We start from the raw sequence: 24,378 nt of genomic DNA, 5'->3' as shown, positions 1-24,378 counted from the left end.
ATGTGCATTTTTTCCACAGGGTAGGAGGCACTGCTTGGTTTCACTGTATTCCCAGTCAGGAACTTTATTCTGCCTTAGAAAAACTTCAGTGATTTGTAAAATTATATTTAAGGGAAAAAAATAATTTTGCTTTTAACACCACTTCACTTTTTATTAAAAATGGTTGGACCGTAGTGCCTAACGAACCTTTGTAGAGAGCATGTTGATGTCTTTGTTAGACACAGAGCAGTTGTAACCCTTTACTTTTAAGTTCACAACAACTTCCTAGTGATTCCAGAATTATTTGTCAAGCAGTGACAAAAGGAAAGACAAAAATCTGAGATATTGGATGTATAAAGACTTAGAAAAGTCTTTTGCAAGGAAATCAATCTGGCAATTGATAGAGCATTAAGCATATGCTCTGTGTTTACACACCTAGAGCGCAATACCTAAAACTTAAAACTAGTCTCTTAGATAATCCACAACGGTCTGTAATCCCCAGGGGCAGGCTACTTGAAGTACTTGCATTGTACTTGGACAATTTAATAATTACGAAAATACATATAGTTACATTTTATTTTGTTGAAATTAGTTTAAGACATCTAAATACTGCCTCAGGAACTCGAAATATTGTAATTGATATATCACAGTTCTGTGAACATCTTTTCTGAAATATTATACTTCTGTCTTCACTTAGCTTCTGTTTGCCTTTGGAAGCTAAGTAATGACCTCAAACCGATGGTTATGATTTCTTGGGAGAAGACTACTGACATGTTGCTTGCAAAGCTGGTGTTTTATGGTATCTTTAATTTATTATCTATTTCCTGAGTAAGGACTGGTTTATGCCATTAGCATCTTTCTTAAAGGTCATGTTCTGGGGTGTTTTTTCTTTCTGACATTTGTCCACATTCAGCACATATGGAAAAATTAAGTTTGCAGATGTGACCTACATTGAGTATGATAATATTTCTGAAATAAATCAAAACTAATTTGCCTAGAAATATTATTGAGGAACTGTTTTAAATGTCAGTGTGCTAGTGAAATTAACAGTTGTTCTTTTATTGAGCATGCTATTCTACTGAAGTTACACTCTTAGCAATTGTCAAAGTATAAAATCTGTCCTGAAAGCTGTCTTTGCCACTTATTACTGAAGATGTTTACACTCATAAAAGTTCCACAGTGTTCAGTTTGAAATATATTTATCTGGTAAGTTACCTAGAGCATTTGTATGAAACTTTCTGTCCTGACCTGTGTAGTTGTAGTTGTGCAAAGGACTTGATGGGACCTAGTCATGACAAGGTTATTTCAGCCTGGATACTTAAGAGAGGAAATTTGACTACGCCGAAACAAGTGGGAAAAAAAATCTCAGTGATTTCATTGCTGTCAGTATTTAAACCAAATGTGGATGATGAATGCATTCAGTGACACTACTGGTGCAGTCACTTTGTTCAGATGTCTTATAGATACCTTTCTAATACAAACTGGATTGATATTACTTACCAATTACAAGTGAGAGATATAATTTATATATTTTTGCTTATTTTTACATGGTTTTGTGAAATAAATGGATAGTGCTATATATGATGATTCCGGGTTTGCACAGGTTAATGGCTGATCGGGTGCTTGTGATTGGCAGTGGAGGGAGAGAGCATGCGCTGGCCTGGAAGTTGGCCCAGTCCCCACATGTAAAGCATGTGTTTGTTGCTCCAGGGAATGCAGGAACAGCTGACAATGGAAAAATTTCCAATTCAGGTAAAAATAAGAAATAAAATATTGTGCCAAGTAATGATTAATATGGGTGTTGGAACTGAAACAAAACTGACCGCATTTGTGTTGAGTCAGTAGGAGATAATTATTTTCTTTTACTGGTACCACGAATTATTTAAGGCACTTTTTTTTTTTTTCCCCTGTATGTTTTGTTTCTGGATTTCAGAACTGCCTAGTAAAACACCATACTATATCTATTTTTAGCCTAGCTTCTTAAGATAGTGGAGCTTATGTGAGACTGTATTTCTGCACCTCATCTCTTTCCTCACACTGTTATGCTTTAATTCTCTTACCAATTTCAGTGAAATGTAACAGAGGAATAGAAGGCTCGAAGTGATTGACTTCTGGCTAGAAACTTCTCTGGTGTCTGCCCATGCTACTCAGCTAAATTTAGCTGCATCATGCACTGACATTGAGTAAATCTTTGCTCAGATGTTGAAATTGAGTTGCCTTATGAACTTACAGGTGGTTTTTTTTTTTTAAGGTTTTATTCTGTTATGGTAAGCAGCTTTGAAAAGTTTATATTGGTTACGTATAGCAAATAAAATATATTTAATAAGTTAGCAGGTGTGTATTAAAAACAGTAGTGCAAATAGGAAGTGTTCACTGTTCCTTGTGGACTCTGTTATTATATGGCGTTTTTTCTGTGCCCTTCATGGGCTGTTTCATAATTTTAATGATACTTCTTAGGGAGATGGAACAATGACATTCTTATCTCCCATCTCTTATTTAGGCTCTACAGTGCTAACTTAATTATGTTTCCTTTTCCTTTTCAGCTGTATTAGTGAGCAATCACACTATTGTTACCCAGTTCTGCAAAGATCATAACATTGGACTTGTGTTAGTTGGACAAGAAGCTCTTTTGGCAGCTGGTAAGGCTGAAATAAATTAACTTGACAGTAAAAATCAGCACCTTGAATTCTGCTTTAAAATGACCTCTTTCAGATCTTAGGAAACACACCAACTTAGACTATAGAGCAAGAAAATTTAGATTATCTTGTAAATTGTAGTCGCTGAAAACACTTGGCTTCATATCTGTATGCCGCTTTTTCTATGTTAGAAATCAGCAGGAGAAGTCATGCAGGATAAAGAATCAGTGACAGTTCTCTTGTGTTTTCTGCTCTGCTTTCCTTTAGATGAAAAATTGTCTTGCAATAGTCCTAACATTGTTGCTGTATGCAACAGTACCCAGACCATCACATGCATTTATTGTAATGTGGTACAGTAAGATCTCCACATTTTAAATAGTGAACAGAAGTATCAGACAGACCTAACAATAGTCATGGGGTGGTAACTGTGACAGTGCTTACTAATGTAAAGAGCTGAAGACCTCTTAAAACTGAATGATGAAACAGGTCACTGGATATGCAGAACCTTATTTTAAGGATGAATGAGCTGTTTGAGACAAGGAAAAGTGTAGCAGACTGCTGGAATGGTTATGTGGTTTTCCTTTTATCAAAATGACTTGATGTTTCCAAAGAGATGACTTGGTTATTTTGCTATTTTTGACAATTAGGGATTGTTGATGATTTGAGAGCAGCAGGAGTGAGGTGTTTTGGACCGTCTGCAAAAGCAGCCCAGCTGGCATCCAACACCAGTTTTGCCAAAGCCTTTCTGGATCGACACGGGATCCCAACAGCAAGATGGAAAGCCTTCACAAATCCTCAGGAAGCTTGTAGGTTTATTATCAGGTAAATATTTTGACACTGGAAACTCCTCTGTTGAATCATCTGTGCATTGGGCCTTTGCCCGTGATAGTTACCTAGAACTAGGTAACTTTTCAACTGTTGTTCTTCTCAAATAGCTACTGAATGAACTAGTTTTGTAATTAGAGACAGATGGTGAAGGTGCAGGGAATAGGTTGATTTTTCTGTTCAGGGATCACAGCTCTTTTTCCCTTTGATGACCTTCTTCAGGATGCCAGGTAGTCTTTTAAAAGACAAAAAAATGTGGCAGGGAAAAATATTTCAATATTTCTCTAAGGGTAAGAATAATTTTTACACAGATAGATACCAGCAAAACACTGTCAGTGGAGTGATTTGAAAGATACTGGTCAAATACTCATAACTCAAGGAGGATACTTTTATTTCTGCAAGGCTAGACAGCATATATCTTATGTGGAGAGAGAAAAATATAACTGCATATCTCTGCAATTGCTTTGAGCAGTAATGCCTCTGAAGTCATTGAGGATCCTTCGGGAGAGTAACTTATTGCTATGGCTATTTTGTTCCGGCCTCACAGCAGCTGCTATGTTCAGCTACACTGGTCTGTGGCTGTGTCGGTTTCACTGACTTCTTGTCTTTGCTGTCATCTGCTGCATATGGTATAATCTAGTGGAACTTCTTTTTTAAAAAAAATAAAAACAACCTTTTCACTGACTTTTCTCTGTGACAGCATTTAGCCTGTATTACTGCCATGTAGAAAAACAGGCCACCAACTTGTATGTCCGTAAGCACACGTAAGGCTCAAAAAGGAAAACTGTATCTCAGGTCAGCACACTGAGATGTGGAGAAAGGGAGCTTTGTGTGAGCCTGCTTTGGCTGCTTGTATAAATCTAGTGTTGAGATTTATCCTAATATAAGTCATAATGTGGAAAGGAGGAATGAGGTGTTTTTTGAGAAAACAGGCTAGTAGTGTGTAGAATCAGTTCTTCAAAAGGGACGTTTATTTGACTGTTGACAAGCTGGAGAGAGGTGAATGGGTAAAGTGTCGTTAAAATATGTTAACATTATGCTATTTTTTTTTTCTTCTAGATTTAGTTTGTGTTTGAGTAAGTGGAGCAATTCTGGGTATACAGTGTTGATACACTAGTTCTAACATATCCTTTAGGTACAAGACCTAACTTGACCTTAACCATATAACCCTAAACAGAGCTTCCATAGTGGTTTATAGGATCATGTACTGTAATCTGGTGTTATAAAACTATAGATCGTTAATAAGTTCATCTTTTCAAACCTATGACAGGAATAAAATAGTAACCCAACTCAGGGGAAAGCAGAAGAAACTGCAAGGCGTTAAAATTCAGTGACTCGTCCAAGGATATACATCGAGTTGTTGTCAGAATCAACAACAGAATTCATGGATTCCTGGTTCGCAGTCCTGTGCTGAGGGCTATAAGAGCCCATTCACTTCCATGACAGAATGCACTAATAGGGAATGTATTTTTCTGATGTGTTATTCTTCAGCTGTTCAGAAAAAAAGGAAGAATATGGGAAGCATTCAGCTTAAAAATTATAATTTCACTGGATGCAGTAGGGATGCCTGAATCTCACTTTTGCTTTCATTTAAAGCACAGACTTTCCTGCACGAGTTGTACGGGCGAGGGGCCCTGCTGCTAGAAAAGAAGTGACTATTGCAGCCAGCAAAGAAGAAGCCTGCAGAGCTGTCCAAGAGATTATGCAGGTCAATAAAGCTTTAATTAATCAGTGAGAATCCAATTCTTGATGTTCTGTAGCCTGTGAGTTTGTAATTTTGGCCACAGGAACCAAGTATTTTCAGGAGAAACTTTCCTATTTGACTAAGGAATTTCTGTGGGTACCATCCTCAAATTCCTCATGTTTGCGCCAGACAGTGGGCAAGTGTGCAGGGATTTGTAGAGTTTGTAACTAAACTCTTGTTCTGGCACTGAGTTCTGCTGCCCTGCCCCTCCAACATTTTCATTTTTCATTGCCTCCTGGGGTCTGATAAGGTGCATTTTAATGTCTCTTTCTTATCTCCAAATGAGATTGTTAGCTTTGCGCAACATACCAGAATACAAGCAAGCTGGTACTTTTTCATGTACCTTGGTTTTGTGTTAAAAGAAAATAAAGAGGGGATTTAACCAGTAGATGTCATGTTTGCTAACTGGAGAACTTTTTTTTTGTACAGGACAGAATGTTTGGAGAAATGGTTGTTATTGAAGAACTTCTTCAAGGGGAAGAACTTTCTGTATGTGATCAATGGTGTGGTTATGTACTTTTATTCTTTGCATTATTGCTATGCTCTATGTATAAGCACACAAGTTTATTGTTTCAAATAGTGGGGGTTTTTTGTTTTAGTTGCACTTACATAAATATGCAGTCAAAGCAATTTGATGCCATACTAATTAATGGACGTTGTCAGTAAAATTTTCTTCTACATTAGCCATAAAATTGCAATTATGGTTGGTTTTTTTAGGTGGAAAGTGGTATTTTTTCAAAAGCGTCCTAAAACATGTTTTGTGGTCTTTGTCTTGGTAATTCTTGTGACATCAATAACTTTGTGCTAGTATTTAGTGCCTATTTTAGCACTGTCCTTACTATTGATTACTACTCAGTGGCAGAATAAAACTTAAGCATGCATATTATATGCCACATGAAAAGTGAAAGTGAGTTCTTTGTGCAAGGTTCGTCCTGCACTGAAAATGCCTCACACTCATTCAGGCCCCAGATCTGCAAACACACGTTTATCTTGAAACATATGAATAATTCTGCCAAGTCAAAGAAGGCTGTTCACATGGCTTAAGGTAAGCATATGTCCATGTGATTGATAGGTCAAGATCTAATTCATCAGAAAGGAATTGTTATGAGAGCCACCATTTCTCTTGATTATTCAAAAATGAGAGAGAGCTGAAGGAAATCCCTCAGGTCTGTGGGCTTGCAGCAGAATAAATTAAACCTATTGCTTTCTAGCTTTGGTTCCTAAATTGTCCTGGAAGAACTGAGCCTCAGCCTGTGACCAGCATTGTTAACTTCCCTTAGGACAGGCCATTGTCACTGTTTCTTTGTTGTATGTGTCTCTTAACAGTGCTTGTGCTTCACGGATGGTGTCACTATTGCCTCAATGCCCCCAGCCCAGGCCCATAAACGATTATTGGATGGCGACCAGGGTCCAAACACTGGAGGGATGGGAGCCTATTGCCCAGTTCCTCAGGTATTGCAGTCCAGCTCCTCGGCCTGCAATAAGGCTGATCACATCCATGGTTAATATATCTCCTTTAAGGCTCAATCTTGTTTCTATCACATAAGCCAGATGTCTTCTGGAATTGATTGACGCTTTGCTTGTGTAAGTGCAATACAGGGCGCAAACTTTAGTAGTCATTCTTTAGGATTTAATGAGCCAATATTCTCAGGAATGGTCTCTCTTTTATTTTTTCCATTATTCCTAAACTTGGTGTTTCTCTGCTTCTATTAGAATCACTTGAAATGTCTCTGCAAAATTCCACACATGCCTGGAGTCTTTGTGACTTGAACATAACCTTGGGTTTCTTCTTGTTGATTCTTAAAGCTGACTGCATTGTTCTAAATATGCTGCTCTACTCAAGTACATTATTAGTGTGTTTTTCTATAAGTACAGAAACAATCTTACCGTGTACAGCCCAGGTTACCAGTGTTTCAAACCTCCTTAAAATCGGCCTTCTAAAGAAAGAACCAAACAGAGAATCTTGGAAGACAGAGGACCAGTGCATCTGGCCTTTGGGCAGCAGCACCCTAATGGAAGGAGTGCACTGGTTGTGGGTGGGAGAGCAGAAAACACAGCTGAGGAATTTACTTACCCGAGTCCTTCCAGGTCCTATGAGCTAGTCCAGCAAATGTCATCACTGTCTCAGTCTGTTTGATGTTGATCGTCAGGTTCCAGAAGTTCTGCAAGAGAAAATCAGTGATGCTATCCTTCAACATGTCGTTGATAGTATGAGACAAGAAGGAACAGCATATGTAGGTAAGTAAGCATTCAACCGAAAACCAAGATAAAGTCATTTCAAGGTTAGTTTCATTGTTAGAGATTGCTTTCGAATTCCTTTTTTTTAAAAAAAAAGTAGTTCATTTTTCATGCAGTATTAAGCCTCACTGGTTTGGTTTATAGCTCTTCCTTTGGAGAGAAGAACTTTAGTCTTTTATCTGTAAAACATACTGTATTTATATTAAATGGGTTTTTTATTAAAACAGTTACAACCAGAGTCTTTGTAGTTTGGGTATAATATATACTTAAGTTCAGTTGTACTGTTCACTCCTATATACAGCAATGTAAGTTCTCTTAAGATCTTTGTCTCAAGGCTGTTTTGAAAAAGGAGGGTGATGCTCACAGCTGTCACTTAATGCCAATGGCTGCTTTTGGTACTGAAGACTGTCAAGATCACCTAAAGAGTTGGGTTCCAGTCTGCAATGTATTCTCTGCTATTAATATTTGGTAACTTTTTTATGACGCCCAAATCCGCAGTAAGAATGTAACGGATGTTGAGCATTTTTATTATGATGCTGGAGGACCTGATGCTTCGTGTGGTTTAAAGTTTAATACTTGTTATTCTCTGGGGATTGGTTTTCTGATTATACAATGAAAGGCCTGCTTTAGATCATGATAGGCATATATGTCCATTACAGTAGGAATTACCTAAGACCAATTTCAATAAGTTTTTGTTTATTAGTAGCAGTAATGAATTTTGATTTGGGTTTTTTTTGCCTAGAATACTTATACTTCTATATTTATGCGTAACAGTAGTGCGCTTAATGGTTAGAAAATCACCATTTCTGTGTGATGAATGGGGTTTTATGGGAACTGTTTTTTTCATCCTGTCAGTTCCTTCTGATCTCTGAATGCCTGCAATTATAAGGCTGTAGCAGAGGCCAGAGAGGTTGCTCTCCATTGGATTGGGTCTAAAATGTGATGCAATGTTCCTCAGTTTGTGGCTAGCCACTTTGTTGGTTATTGTGGAATTATTATGACTTGTGTATAACTGCTTGCAGAATCCCTGCTCCTGATTCCTTACAGTTTGCAGAAATGTATCCCACATTCCATAGTATTGTGTTGTGTTTAGAGTAGTTCTTGAAAAACAAACATTTGCATTCATTTGCTTGGCTATGTTCTTCCTATTCAGGTGTGCTGCAAACAGGTTTAATGCTTACCAAAGATGGTGTGAAAATTTTGAACTTTAAATGTCAGTTTGGTGATCCTCAGTGCCAGGTGAGTGAAAGATACTGGAAACTTCAATATGCTCCATTCTGCTACTTCTGACTGTTACCTTTAGGGAAGTGTAGGTGGTATATTTGGATTTGTGTCTTCCTTCCCCTGAACATGCAGATCTGAATGAGAATATCTTAGACAATATATGAGGTAACTTAAAGTTTTAGCATGTCAGCTTCTGCGAATTGTTAGTTAAATAATTTAAGTTAAGGAGCTGTTCCTCAGATTTTATTTTTCTGTATAGAAGCAGAATGAGAGGGGCCTAAATTCATGTTCCTTCTACATAATGTCATATCTGATGTTTGTAAATTTATGACTGTTGCAAAAAAGATGCTGCAAATCAATGCTCACCTATAGTTTCCAAATCTACTGGTATAGGGAAATACAGTATTTTCAGTTTGGCAGGTATAAATTTTACTCTATTAGTTGAATTTTCCCTAAGTTGAATTTCAGGTCAGCAAAATAAAAATTAACTTCTATCACTATGGAAATTTTCTGCAGGTAATTCTTCCACTGCTTAAAAATGATTTTTATGAAGTGATTCAAGCAACAATTGATGGCAAACTCTGCAGCTTCATGCCCGCCTGGTCAGAAAATAGTACAGCTGTGTGTGTGGTCATGGCAAGTCCAGGATACCCAGGAGACTATGACAAAGGCATGGAGGTAACAGGTAACTGCCACAGGTTGTTTACTATTTAATTTCAGTGTAGTACTTCAGTAGGTTTGTGTTTACCTCTTCTCCCAGAGGTCTGTACTGTTTTCCTCCGTCCCATCCCTCACACTCTATCAGAGTCTGCCTGCATCCGTCACTCCTTGTCCTTTTGGAAAGGTTAGCTGGTCGATATGAACTTTTAGCTGGAGCGTATGCCTGCTCAAAGTAGCAGAGGGACTAAATGTTTAAAATTACATCAGTGTATAAAGCTGTGTCTGTAGCTGGTTGCTCAGATAAGAAAGTGATAGGGAATTGTGTCCTCCTGGAACAGCTCTGGTACGTCCATGTGGAGTACTTCCACAAACTGTGCTGGAAACATGGACCACAGTGTTGCAGCACACGACTGCTTTTTCCTAGCTTTGCTCTCTTGCTGGGAGGTTGGGTTATCTTAGCTAATGCCTGGCCAGGTGATAAGGGTGAGACTTGAGGACCTGCGACAGTGCATGCCTCCACCATCATCTTGGTTCCTTCCCTTATGCCTGCCAGCCAGCCAGAGTCATCGTGCTGTAATACTAATAAAGACGTCTTCTTCATAGAGCTGGAAGGGTTTTGGGGAAGGTGCACTTTCAGATCAATGTTGATTTTCTGTGTTAAAATTATTGTGGTTTAATATCTCATTGTTTAAAAAGTTTTAAAATGGAGGGAACTGTTGCAGAACTATTTCCTTCCCCTTCAGTTACTGCCTTGCCAGTCCAACAGTATGCCTTGTGGAAAGCAACCCAGACAACCGATCCTGTATCAAGGCCGCCTTATTTTTGTCAGAACTCAAGTTACCCTACATCACTCAGGGAAAAGGTCACGTTATTCTGCCTTTTCCCTTGTCAAGGCTTCTGCTGTCGTGTTCTCCTCACCCACTCTCCTCTTCCAGTTCACTCACTGTATTTATTTTGTTTTGTCAGTGATATTCTGTGAAACTCTGCATTTCTGTAACTGTAAAAATCCAAAACACATAACCGAATGAATCCTTCTGCTACTGAGCTGCCTTTCACTAGTCAGTCTCAGGAGCTTAACTCTTTTCAAGTTGGTTTTGGTATCTTTAAGAGTGAGCTGGTATGACCCCCTTGCTTGTTAATCACAAACCAGACAATCAAAACTATGAAATGCAATCCATTTTTTCATTGTTATACTCCAGCCTCTGGAGTTGTGTGGGGTTTATTAGGTATTTTTTTCCTATTTTCACCTTGATTCCCACATTTTAATGGCTTAACAAGCATTTTATTCTAGAGTATTCCATAAAACATGATGGTAAGGAGTTAGGTTTCCATTGCAGCAAGGCCAGCTGAGGCTCAGCTTTGACCTTGTCAGGGCAGTGTTGTGGCAATGTAACACGTTGTACCTTCAGCAAGTATAAAGGTCCTTTTTACTCTTCTGTAAAATCTATCCAGCCGATAGCAAGGGAAAACTGTGTTTTGTTTTGCTTTTTCCAGGCGATGGCAGCAGTTCCTCTTCTTCCCTTATCCTCTCCTCAAAATATGAATCTAAAAAACCCCTGAACAATTTTGCTTTCCTCTAACAGGAAAATACATGGAGCCAAATGAAAATAATCAAATAAGTAATTTGTTTTAGCTATTGGACAGCCACCTGCAAGTGTTTGTAGAGCACTAATTCCAGGTGTGGTAGGGAGCTGTGTAGAGTTGGCACAGGAGAATATCTAGGGGAATGCTGAGGTAACATTAGCATTAATGGTTTAATATCAAGGAGAGGGGAGAATCCAGGCAGTAAGCTGCTATGAATTGTAATTTCATACAGGAAATACCAGCACAAATTATTCACAATTGCAATATACAGCACAGATTTGCCCTGGCACGGGGTAGCTATATGTCCTGTTGTGGTTCCTGGATCCCTTATTTCTGTTCCTGTGTCATCTGTGTCCTTACTGGATGTCTCAGAAGGGAGACTAAGGGCCAGTGGGTTGGGATACCCTTCACAGGTCATGCTGTTTCTCAGAAGAAAGGTAAGGTGGGAAGCTTTATTCTTCTGTCTTGTCTGAAGAAAGGACTTCAATCTTCACTGCTTTGCCAACATAGCATGTGATTTAAAATACTCTGAGAGTTCCTTTTGCTTTTGTAGGGCTGCTGCAAGCCAAAGAGTTAGGCCTGCAGGTGTTCCATGCTGGCACAACGCTGAAGGATGGCAGAGTGGTGACGAGTGGTGGCAGAGTCCTCTCCATTACTGCTGTTAAGGAGGACCTGATGAAAGCACTAGGAGATGCCAACAGGGGCGTAGCGGCCATACGTTTCAAGGGTGCCACTTACCGGAAGGACATTGGCCATCGGGGTATTCGGCTTCTCAAACAGTCTCTGTATGTAAGCAAAGGCACTAGCAGAAATTGATGCTAGTCCAAAGTTTTGTATCTGTTGTTCCCATTTGTGTGATGAATGATGGTCTATGCAGAAAATGTCACTACTGCTGCTAGCATGTCCTTTCCTCTCCACAGCGGTCTAATGTACAAAGAGAGACATATGGAAGCTGTAACTAGTGATGTTTTGTTTCAGCAGCTGGAAACATCAGCTGTGAGTGGCATCAGATCAGGTAAGACTGGGAAGAATCTTTGAATTTCCTCCATATATTGAATGCAACAAAACTTTTTTAAAAAATTTTTTCCCCCAGGAGGTAAGCAATGCATTCTTGGCATGGAAATTGAGCTTGAGAAGCTGGGCTGGTGTGTCCACTAAGAAAGAAAACTCTCATTTCTTTCTTAACACTTCTCTTTTTCTTAATTAAAAAATACTTGGCTTAACATGAGGATGATTGCACTTTTTCAAGGTTTATCTAGTGAACAGAATAACCCCTGGATTAATGGAATTGTTTTGTATGTCTCTGGACAAAAGTCATCCTACCAGCTGTACATATGAGTATAGCATCCAAACAGTTTATTAGAGTGTGGCTAACAATCACTGAACTTGTTATTTGCTCTCAGACTATGTTCATTTTGGTTTTTCCCCTTAGAAAAAAGTAGCTACATAAAGAAAAAAGGTGAGCTGTTAACAGTTTGGTAAAATGTTTAACCTTTGCTATACACAGTCCATAGGTCACAAATACAGAATAATAAAGATCTATTTACAACACCATGAAATATGTGACTTTGGAGTCCATGCTTCATAAAGCTGTGCATGTTTCTGTCAGTGGACACAATGCTGTCTTCTCCAGGAAACCAGAATTTGCAGTACTTGTCTTGTTGAGTCTTTCTATTTCCCATAAAAATGACCCTTGACATATTTTTACTTGGCAGGCCGTCATTCAAAAGTAGGAGACTTTGCTGGTTTCTTTGACTTGAAAGCATCTGGTTATAATGATCCTATCTTGGTATCTCAAAGTAAAGGCCTTGGACCTAAACTACAGGTAACTTGGAACTTGACGTAGCAAAGCTCCTGTTATCTCCCAGAACTGTTTCAGATGCCAAAGCCAATTGCACTCTCTGCATCCTTTCTGCACATTATAAATACATCTCTAGTCCACTGCAATGGTCATTTGAACTTTGTAGATGATAATTTGAGCAAGGCCTCTATGTTATTGAGAATGTGGAGGCTCTCTGTATTTCGTGATGAAATGATAGTAAACCAAAATATTTAGATGAGCACTTCAGGAACTAAGAACCAGAATTTCTGCTGTAAAATAGAGGGTCCATTGGCTTTGAGAAGTATAGAGGGAGTGTTGAGACAGGAACTGTCAGACTTAGCTTAATAAATTGTGTGCAGAGAGGTAGTATGATTACCTTTGTTGGGACACTGGGGAGAAGAAGGGTGGAGGAGATAAACATTAAAGAGGAAGAGAAGCAAATAGATAAAGAATGCTAATTACACAAGGACACACAGGATAAATTCAGCCAGGAATGTATATATATAATTACGTATATATATAATTACATATATATATAATCAGCATATATAGTCAGAAGAAAGCTTTCAGCCATCAGAGGAGTTCGTGGTCTGAAGCTACCTTTCCGTGGTCAAGCACAGCAACACAACTTGTTTCAAGTTGTTTATACCTTTAGTAATGGGATAGTGTAGTGTGGCTTCCTGCAACAGCAGGAGACCAAATGTAATAATCCAGGTGGTCTTTTGCAGCCTTACGTCCTTGGACACCTCTGAGCATGAAGAAGTGGTTGGTGCTGGCTCTTGTGAGTCTTTGTTCCAACTGCTTGGCAGAGAGACATTCCCAACTGTGTTTACACAGTCTGCTCCCAAGACTTCTCCTTGGCTAAAAAAGTTGGCTGATGCCTACATGAATTGTTACTAGGTCGGTGGGAAGGAGATGTTATAATGCAACAAAGTGCATGAGATGACTGGATTCCATAGCACTTCTAAATCCACCAGCCGGTGGAAAAAATCAGGCTTGTAATCCAAATTCAGAATTTGTTTAGGTGCTGATCTCTTACCATTTTGAAGCTAACAATAGTATTTATTTGCATTTTTCCCTCACCCATCTTTCTGGACTGAGCTTTTCTGCACTGGTATAACAACACTGTGTCAGTAAAAGGTAGTTGCCTCGAAAATTTGAAAATGTATTGATATATATGCAATCTTTGTCCCATTTCAGACCCTGAAGTGGTAACTGACAGATGAATTGCACTGTATGAGCTGGTGCTGTGCATATACGTCAGCATTGGCACACAAGGAACTGCTCTGGTGTATCCCTGACAGTGTAGAAACCTCTGCTTGTAATAAAGTAGTGTAAATGTCACTACTTTATAGAAGCCAGCATGTCTGAATCGGGTTTCATTACTTGTAGGGTGAAAACACCTTGATAGCTTTTTAAAAAAAACAAACAGCAGCCTTCCTGGGGGAATACTATTGCTTTGTGAGAAACCTGTCTTTCAAGGGAGCCTACAGACCAGGCCCACATATTTGCCTGTGACATGAGATAGCTGAGATCAAAAGTCTTCTTGGGGAGGGTGGGAGTGAAGAATTTCATTCCCTGTGGACTTGGAGAAGAAGAAGAAAACTACTTAATAAATTGTATCAATTTTGTGGCATAGCCTAGTGAAATTAGCAGGCAAAAGTAAAGCAGAACGCACAGTGATATTTGAGCAACCCCATCTTATTACGGAAATTGCTAGGATGTTCTGTAGGCTGAATATCCTCGGAATTTATTATTGCTTTTAGACACCTCTTTTTCTGGATTTGACATAATATTCCAAAAAAAACCCCAACCAAACAAGCAGCCCAAAATGACAATTTTTGGGTAGCTGGAGCTAGAATTTTAATTAATTCTTAAAAAAACAAAATAGATTTTTCTTTTCTCTGCTAGAAATTGAGCTGTTTTCTCTTGATTTAAAATAGATGATGCAGGAGATTAGCTTCTGCATGTATGTTCTATTGTGATTCTTTTCAGGGAAAAGAAGATTTCTTCTTATTTGACCGATCAATATCTGAGTTTTGTGTATTTCTTGTCACCACTGCTGGTTCCCACCGTGTTTTGCAGATTGCACAAGTGTGTAAGAGGCACGACACCATAGGTCAGGACCTGGTTGCCATGTGCGTGAATGCCATCCTGGCCCAAGGAGCGGAGCCTCTCTTCTTCCTCACTTATTTTGCCTGTGGCAAACTTGATGTCGAAGTGACTGAAACAATCAAAGAAGGAATAGCTGAAGCTTGCAGAAATGCAGGATGCGCTTTCCTAGGTATGAACACTCCTCTCGTTTGAGTTCTGATGTTGAAACAATTACTAGTGAGACAGGCTTTGTAGGCAGAGGCAGTATGTGGCATTAGAACAGTTGTTTTTTGTTTGCTGAGAAAAACAGTCAAGCATTTGGGCTTAAATTCTTCTTTATCTCTAAAATGGGTCAGCACAGAAGGATGATTTTTACTATTCATGCATTTGGATCCTGATTCTTGCTTATTTATCCTTGCACAAAAGAGAGCGAAACTGGATGTGTCACATTCTTGAAGTGTTAAGATGTTTTAATTCCCTCTCTGATATTCAGTCATAGCAAGGAGGTGCCAGATAAGTAGCATGAAATAGAGAAAAAAAAAAAAAGTTTATTCTGTCACTAACTAGATGAAGCTTTGTTTTGTTGAAGTCTTGAGATGAGGTAAGAAACCAAGGTGGATTTTTAAAATACATCTGAATGCACTGCTTAGGCTGCATGTCTCTGCAGCTATCCTGGATATGATGCTTATTTTAGGAGATGCTATAGATTTAAAGTTAACAATAAAAAAATGTTTACAGCTAGTGCTGTCTACTTTCTCCCCGCACTTAGGCAGGGAGATGGCTGAGGTGACTGGCATGTATTCTTCTGGAGAGTATGACCTGGCTGGCTTCGTGGTTGGCGCCGTGGAGCGAGGGCAGATGCTCCTGGGGCTGCAGAGAGCTGAGGAGGAGGATGTGCTTGTTGGACTGGCCTCTTCCGGGATTCATGGCCATGGCTTTAGCATCATAAGGAAGATTCTCTTAATGTCCTCCTTACACTACTCCTCACCAGCACCTGGCAGTTGTGGTGACAAGACTGTAGGTACGATATCTTTCTTTTCACAACGAAACCCGCAAATGAATCGTGTTCAGACATTTTCATAACTAGGTACTGCCGAGGGGTGTTTACTTCAGGATGGGTTAGGAATAGTCCGTTTTTGGGGTAGGTATGTGGGCTTGCTTCCACAGTTTTGGAAGAGTAGGCCAGCACTTTTTGCTGCTTCCCAAGGCTGTCTGCCACAAAGATCAGAAGGGAACCTGTTCAGAGAAGCATTCCCACTAAACACCTAATGACCTTTTAAACAAATTAATTGACACTTTTGTTTGCAGGAGATATATTGCTGACTCCAGCAAAAATGTACAGTCCATCTTTGCTGCCTGTCCTTCGCTCAGGGCATGTGAAGGCTTTTGCCTTCATTGCTGAGGAGGGGTTGGTGGAAGGAATCTCCAGAATCCTGCCAGAACACGTCAGTGCCATCCTAGGTAAGTATCAAAGATGACTGTTTCTGTTTGACAAAATTAATATACAGCACGGACTTGATTTTTCAGCTTCAGTTTTAGAGATACTCAGAAATGTATGTGTCTACATAGTTGGAGACTGAATGACTTGAAGTTGTTACTTTTCCAAAGAGCCTACCAAAAGCATTCACATTTCAAGTAAGTAGCAGCTGATGAGCACCACTCTCTCACTGGAGAAGGGAAATTTATGGAGAGTTTGAAGGCAGCTCGTGTCTAGGACAAAAGGTGTTTGAGAAGATTGTGTGTTCTGCAAGACACGTCTCCATACTAAACATTTTGAGCAAGGACATTTGTTGAGAGAATTAATTTGCATTATTTGCTCCACAGTACGTGTACACACAGACACGTACACACACATATTTAATGCAGTTTTATGGTGGATGGTAGCTTCCCTGCGACAGATTAGCATTTGACATCTGTAAGTATGGTATTATAGAACTTTTTTTGTTGAAGCTGAAATTGAGCAAAGTATTCAAAAGTTCAAAATATTAAAGAAAAACTTATTCATACAATTTCAAAAATATTGTGTGGGTGGGGAGGGAGGAAGGAAGATGTCTGTATGTCTGTCTATATTTCTATAGAATGTAATTAGAAGGGGAAGAAAGAAACTCAATGATCCTTGTGGGTCTCTTCCAACTCAGGACATTGTATAATTCTATGATTCTATGAACTCAGCTTACTAAGATGGTGCCTAGCTTGCTTGCCAGTGGCTGGAAGCACAGACAAGGTAACAAGCCTAAGAGATTGTTAGTTTTCTAAAGTAAAGTCAAGACGGCAAATCTACACCATCAAGCTTTCCACAAACAACCTAAGGCCATGCCTGTGTGAGCAGGGTTACTGTGAAATCCCATCCATCCTTCCCATCTGTGTGTAGAACTCCCAGCCCTGTTCCAGTCTGCCCATCAACACACATAATTGTACACTCTTGTACTGATTATTGGTTGTTTGAAACAGAAAACCAGGATCTGCTTAAGTAGTTCAAAAAAGACAGAGGATTATTTGTCCCACAGCCCCTTTATCTCTTACAGAAAATCAGGTCATCTGTAGCTTTGTCCTTCTGGCTGATGAGGCATGAGTAAATCTTAACTCGCCATCATTTCCTACATGTTCCCATTAGAAAGCCCAGAGATGACATACAAATTGCAGCTAGAAACCTCTGGCTAAGCAGCACCTATAAAGTTGACTGGAAGCTGGGTCAGTGTCCTCCTTGGGTAGTATTTTTAAAATATCAACAATTAATCTCTATCAGCTCTTGTAATATACCACTGTCATTGTATATATAATAAAAGATGGGGAGCAAACATTTGTGCTGACCATATACAAATTCCAATCCTTTTCAGATGCTCTCAGTTGGAAGATTCCTGAAATCTTTTGCTGGCTTTACAAAGAGGGAAACCTCTCTGAGGAGGAGATGGCTCAGGCTTTTAATTGTGGGATCGGTGCAGTCTTGGTTGTGCAGAAGGACCTGGCTCAGCATGTTCTCAAGGACATACAGAGACATGAGGAAGCTTGGCTGATTGGGAAAGTTGCTGCCCCTTGTCACACAGGTTAGCAGGTGTCCTAATGGGAAAAGAAGACACAAAAATTAAACAGAATATAGTTTGACTCCGAGCGTAACAGATTCCTCTGTCTCACTTCAGAGGGATTTCCACTTAAGGATGAGCTATTTAATTTTTTAGTTGATATAGGTTAAGTTGTTTTAGAGTGTGATGTTGTGAAGTGTGAGCATCTCCTGGGAGGTACCAGTTGTCCTCAGTTGTGTAGGCTCTGAGGAGATTCCCTATTGCAAAGGTTGTGTAGGTCACACGTTTTCCTGTCGTTTCACTAGGCTGGAGGCTACTTGACACCTTCCATCTAGATTTCATTATTAAATTCAGTGAGAAGTGAATGTCTTTTTTTTTTCAGAGTGACAGTACTTGAATAGTGTCTTATCTCAGTACTGACTTGAGTAAATCCCTCTGATGACAGTCTGTAAAGACTGAAACATTATTTAGTTGTTTATATTTTACCACAATCATGGTAATCAACCCAAGTCCTTTCCTACCCCTTCCCTACTCACATGGATCCTGTGTAAAGATCAAGGGTAGGCCACAGCTGTGTACAGTCTTACGTGATTGTAGGTCTTCATTCTGGGATGTCCATTGCTTGACATGCAGCAAGACATGAGCCAGAATCCCTCTGGAAACCAGACAGCTTGGGGAGAAGTTTCAGCAGTCAAAATGCAACCTCAGCTCTGTCAACATCATTTTTAGTGTAATTTTGCAACACAAGAGAAAGAAGAACGCAGGTGCAAAAGGTGGGGAAAATCCTTGAAAAGACTATGCCATAGCTAGGCCTTTGGAGACAATTCCGCAAGTGGGTAACACGAAAGAGATCAGCACAACTAGCCTAAGTTGGTTTGTTCAAGTAACATATATTTTTATACTTCAGGTGGTGCTAGCATAAATTAATTGCTGATAGATTTTTCTCTTTATTGAAACTTATGATTAGTGACCTATACGAAGTGAATTCAGATGGGAAAGTAAAATCTAAGCTATTGTAACTTTTTCCTCACATATTTGGAGGAGGTTCTCACATCAAAGTTGAGAATCTTCTTGAAGCTCTGCAGCTGAGCAGCCCCCAGCATCTTCTGAATAGCGCTGTTGTCGAGAGTCAACACCAGCCCAGAAAGAAAAGAGTTAAAGTAGCTGTTCTCATCTCTGGAACAGGTGAGCTTTCCTTTATCATCACACAGAGATATGTCCTTGCAGAGAAGAGGGTGAATTCAGCCCTGGTACAGCTGCATCCACCTTGTCTGTTTTTCAGTACAGTCTGTGGAGCCTTCTAAAACCAAGGTTGCATTTTGACTGAAGTCAGGAAGTTGTGTTGTACTGCTAAGCAAATGAGCTTTATTAGTGCACAAATTCCTTAGTCCTCTTCTGTTTGTGTGGTTGTTGAAAACAATATTTTTTTTGTTAGATAAACAGGACTGAGAGCCAATTTTCAGTGGCACAGGTAATCATCTGTTTCATGAATGTTTCCTCTCTCTTTATTCGAGGCACAAACCTTGCTGCACTCATCAGTTATGCAAAAGAGCCAGGCAGTTGTGCTCAAGTTGTGCTTGTCATCTCCAACAAGTCTGGTGTGGAAGAACTACGAAATGCAGCCCGGGCTGGAATTCCCACCAGGGTAAAGACACTTGTTTCCTTTTCTTTTTATCACCAACTCACAGCTACTGAATCTGTAGGTCTTTACGAAATGCTTGGTAAGCGTTCATGTTTTGCTTTTCCTTAAAATTTTTACATTGGTAAGTGGAAGTAGCCCAAAGCTGTCAGAACTATCAGTAGAGGTGGAGCTGAAAGCTGTATGGACAGTGCTCACTGGAGGCTGTGAGTGTCTTTCTCTTCTCTTCACTGGTTGCTACAGTCCAGAGTTAGGAAGAGACTTAAAATTGCAAGTGCTTTGATGATTTAAGTCTGAGACTGTAGCCCATGCAGCTTCAAGCTTTAACTGAAATCAGTAAGACTTCAGTCTCTGTGAAACACATAGAATCATTTAGGTTGGAAAAGACCCTTAAGATCATTGAGTCCAACTGTTAACCTAACACACCAAGTCCACTACTAAACCATGTCCCAAAGTGCCACATCTACACACCTTTTAAAGACCTCCAGGGATGGTGACTCCACCACTTCCCCGGGCAGCCCGTTCCAATGCCTGACAACCCTTTCCATGAAGAATTTTTTCCTAATATCCAATCTAAACCTCCCCTGGCACAACTTGAGGCCATTCCCTCTCATCCTATCACTTGTCACTTGGGAGAAGAGACCAACACCCTCCATGCTACAACCTCCTTTCAGGCAGTCGCAGACAACGATAAGGTCTCCCCTCAGCCTCCTTTTCTCCAGGTTGAACAGCCCCAGTTCCCTCAGCTGCTCCTCATCAGACTTGTGCTCCAGGTCCCTTACCAGCTTCATTGCTCTTCTTTGAACACACTCCAGCACCAACACAAGCATGTTGTCTCCTTGGCTCTTCCTTTCTTAGAGAGAGCTTTGTCTCACGTTGTGCTCAGTCACTTTCAGCACCACCATACCAGTCTCTTCTCCTACCTGTGGACAGTAAAGGAGCACTGTGTTGTGGAAACTTTCATTGGTTTGTTTCATAAAAGAAAAAAAAATATAGAGTGACATAATGTCATTATATTTGTCAAAACAGAACATGGCTTTTGAAAACATTCAGCAACTTGATATTTCAAATGCAGCCCACCAAGAACCCTTCCTTCTAACGTTTAATGATTTTGAGCAGTTATCTTATTTGTACAGCTACAGACAGGTGAGAATAAATGCTGTTAGAGGCTCTCTGTGCATTAAAAAGTTTTCAGCAAACTTCCTCAACAGCTGAGTTGGATTCATGTTACTTTTTTCTGGCAGTATAAAGACATCTCTGGGGAAAAAAGTTAAAATTAATTGACATTTTCATATGCAAGAGCATGACAGTTTTGTTAGCCCCTTATTTGATCAACGTCTTCATGAACAGAGTCAGGAATCAACACTTAGCTTGGGAGCTGGAGCTGAGAGGTGAAATAGAAATAGAACAAGACATGACTCCTTCCCTTACGCAGAATGTCTGGCCAATTTGTTCTCTTTTTTTAGGTAAGTTCATGATATTCAATAAGCAGCTATAGATTAACTGGTGGTGATGTTGTCGATGAGTCATTTACTATTTGTACTTTAGTCTTTGGCTAGACATTCTGGAGTAAGAGGTCAGAATCTTCTGATGTGTTTCCCCTTATTTCCCTCTATACCACATTACCCACATGTTTCTCTTTTCGCAGTTGGCTTCTCTTTGTGCAGATTTTCTACACATCCTAGAAGGTATCCCATGTGAAACAGCCAGTGTTAACTAGCAAGTGATTGGAGTGTTCCCAGGAATGGTTGTATGAATGTGAAAAATCACAAGTATCCCGAATAATACACAAACTTATAACTTTTAAATCCTCAAATGTCCTGGAATGAATACATTTTGCTTTCTCTTTGTTGCCTAAGTAGCTGTTCTCATTCACGCGAAGTTATTTCCTTGATACGGCTTTTGATCTGTTTTAATGTTTTAGGTGATTGATCATAAGTTGTATGGGAGTCGCTCTGAATTTGACAGCACAATTGACCAAGTTCTTGAAGAATTTGCTGTTGAACTAATATGTCTTTCAGGATTTATGAGAATTTTGTCCAGTCCTTTTCTCAGAAAATGGAAAGGTAAGAAATTGTAACTCTAAAAGAGAAATTAAAATGTGGATGCATGTTCTCACCAGAATTACACAGTCCTAGTTCTTCATCTTTTGGTTAAATCTCTCACAGCCTTGCTGACACTGAGGATTGCACATAAATCAGTGGGGCTGCCCTACGCCTTAATTCATTCCAGCCAGTGGGACAGTCCGGAGCAGCACCTCCTCAGATTTCACAGAATCATAGAACAATTTGGTTTGCAAGGGACCTTCAAAGGTCACGTAGTCCGACTCCCTGCCATTAGCAGGGACATCTTCAACTAGATCAGGTTGCTCAGAGCCCCGTCCAGCCTGGCCTGGAATGTCTCCAGGGATGGGGCATCTACCACCTCTCTGGGCAACCTGGGCCAGTGTTTCGCCATCCTCACTGGAAAAAAATTCTTTCTCATGTCTAGCCTGACTCTCCCCTCCTTTAGTTTAAAACCATTACCCCTTGTCCTGTCACAACAGGCTCTGCTAAATTGTCTGTCCCCATGTTTCTTATAGGCCACTTTTAAGTACTGAAAGGCCACAATAAGTCTCCCTTTCATTACACCACGTATAATTTTTGCTTTTTAACCTGAACCTGAAGATGCCTTGTTACATTATGACTGCAGTTGAGACCATTTGAACTCCTGAGTGGTGCTCAATGCTGTTGTTTTGAACTGATGATCACATCTCACTTTTCTTTTTAAAGAAAATTCAGTTCAAATTATGGGGTTTTTTTTCTTTATTCCTCCTCTCACACTGATGCCCAGGGAAAATTTTGAATGTTTCCCCATCACTTTTCCCACCAATCAAGGATGGAAATGCCCATCAGCAAGCCCTGCAAAGTGGATTCAAAGGCACAGGCTGCACCGTGCATTTTGTCCTGGTAAGTGTCCTCTTGCCTAACATTAGGTTATGGAAAGGAATTTGCCTTTTTTCTTTCCTTTCTGAATGCAGAAACAAGAAGAAGTAACAGGAATGTGTGGAAATCTTGGGAGTGTTACCAGTGAAAACAGGAAGATGTGGGGTTTACATCGCATTTGTGGTTTCTTGAGATCCTGTCTTCTTCCTTCACATTACGAGGGGGTTTTTTTCAGTTTCTCCTACTCTCAGCAAACTGTCCTCTGAATCTTCTAGTCCACGTCTCTCTTCCCGCTGTACCCCCTAACGTAACGTGGTACCCCTAATAGAGGTCGTAAGCCTCTCCAGATGTACTTTCAGCCTCCTGCACACAACTACACATGTGCTTGCAAAGATCTCTCGTGAGATTTTCCCTCATGAGATTTTCCCTGCCCCATCCGCCTCATCCATGATCATCCTGAGACTATTCACCAGCCTTTTCTAAAAGACTTCCAATATTCCCATTTTAGGAGGAGTCCAGTCCAAAAGCAGTGATCCACCAGGAGCCGGTATCTGTGAAGGCAGACGACACCGAGGAGGCACTCTCAGAAAGGGTGAAAGAAGCTGAGTGCCGGGCTTTTCCCATCGCGCTGCAGCTGGTGGCCAGCGGAGCGGTGCGGTTAGGAGCTGATGGTAAAACCTACTGGAAACAAGAGAGCCAAAGTCTCTGTCTTCAAGAGGAGATGGGCACGTCCTCTCTCATGGCTCTGGAACCTCCAGAAAACGATGCGGTGTAGCCAAGTGAATGAGCAGCTTGCTCTCTGCTCTTTTTTCCCTCCTTCCTGCTGCCCTCCACCTGATTCTGTTGGACTGTGGGCATATTGGTGTCACAGGTTTCCTTTCTGAGCCTCGATCCTTTTCCCTTAGCTTGCAGCTTTAGTCACCCTCCTTTTTCAAAACTGGCAGTGGAAGCCAAGCGATCATTTCAGATTTTGAATTTAGTTGTTTTGGGTTTTTTTTCATCTGTAAAGGAGATACTGTGTTACAAACCAAAGAGAGGGCTTAAGCTGCAGAAATGGTCTAGTGCTTCAGAGTGAAATTAATTCTGAGGGATCAGTTTTTGTTGGCTGTGTCACATTGCAGAGCACCCAGAGCTTCACAAAGCAACCACAATCACGAACTGTGCTGCTGCAAGGGGGTAACCAACTTGGATGGCAGAGGCCAGACATGATGGGGCAGATGGGAAGTGTGGCCCAGGCTGGCACGGTGTGGATTTGGGGGTGAACAAGCATTAAGGGATGAATGCAAAGTTCTGTGGGAGGTGGTAGGAGCCTACAAGTAGCCGTCCTTGTGAGCCTCACCACGTGGGAGCACCTCAGGGTACAGAGGAGAAGAGGATGTGTAAATGCGTACCAGTGTGGGAGCCAGAGTCCAGTGAGCTGCCAAGCAGGAGATCCAAAGGCCAGCAAGGCAGGGAGCTTTTAAAAGGCAAAACAAAATGAAACAAGCTCCTCGTCACAGATTATTTGTCAATACGATGGGATAGTGTATGCTGAACATACATCTAGACATTTTTCCCCGGCTCCTTGAAAGAGGGCAGCACATAGATATTCCTAGAATTTCATATGAAAACTTTTGGATCTTGTGGGTTGAAAATTTTGATTGAGGGACTAGAAACACCAGACTTAAGGCATTTTTCTGCCTTCATCCTTGAAATCAGCACAAGACATCCTCAGCTTAACTTGCCGTGGCAGGAAAATCTCCATTTTCTTTGTTGACTGAATGATTGGCTTGGTCGAGAGACTTGCTGCTGTTAAATAAAACCTTTTTCTGTGGGAAACTTATTTTATATCTGCCAGACTAATGACGTGCATGCAAGTAACAAATCAGAAGAAGAAAGCTAGTTAAGAAGCTACTTGAACAAACCAGAAAAGAAGTAGCCAGAGCTGAATTTTCCAGAGGAGAGATCACTAATAGCCATTAGATGCAGTGAAAAAAAGAAAAGTATTTT

General features: G+C 40.3%; 1 protein-coding gene across 1 annotated transcript; it reads left to right on the top strand.

The window, feature by feature from the left end:
* The first annotated feature begins 1,586 nt into the window (after positions 1–1,586).
* Positions 1,587–23,274, top strand: LOC135991385 (trifunctional purine biosynthetic protein adenosine-3-like). Its single transcript, XM_065639985.1, has 21 exons — positions 1,587–1,731; positions 2,523–2,618; positions 3,263–3,437; positions 5,037–5,148; positions 5,614–5,673; positions 6,511–6,636; positions 7,335–7,422; positions 8,576–8,661; positions 9,163–9,331; positions 11,444–11,675; positions 11,811–11,905; positions 12,606–12,715; positions 14,798–14,996; positions 15,576–15,827; positions 16,115–16,267; positions 17,644–17,850; positions 18,868–19,011; positions 19,341–19,471; positions 21,390–21,531; positions 22,298–22,413; positions 22,898–23,274. Exons 1-21 carry the CDS (start codon positions 1,587–1,589, stop codon positions 23,162–23,164), a joined length of 3,105 nt encoding a protein of 1,034 aa, XP_065496057.1. The 3' UTR covers positions 23,165–23,274.
* Positions 23,275–24,378: the final 1,104 nt, after the last annotated feature.

This window comes from Caloenas nicobarica, chromosome 1, assembly GCF_036013445.1.
Source record: "Caloenas nicobarica isolate bCalNic1 chromosome 1, bCalNic1.hap1, whole genome shotgun sequence".
Taxonomy (NCBI): Eukaryota; Metazoa; Chordata; class Aves; order Columbiformes; family Columbidae; genus Caloenas; species Caloenas nicobarica.
The sequence above is the reverse complement of the archived record's forward strand: the minus strand, read 5'-3'. Positions and strand labels throughout refer to the sequence as shown.

Coding starts and splice junctions, on each gene's coding strand:
- LOC135991385 (XM_065639985.1), top strand. CDS start 1,587: ATGGCTGATCGGGTGCTTGTGATTGGCAGTGGAGGGAGAGAGCATGCG. Junction 9,332..11,443: donor CAAAGGCATGGAGGTAACAG/GTAACTGCCACA, acceptor TTGCTTTTGTAG/GGCTGCTGCAAGCCAAAGAG. Junction 19,472..21,389: donor GGGCTGGAATTCCCACCAGG/GTAAAGACACTT, acceptor TTAATGTTTTAG/GTGATTGATCATAAGTTGTA.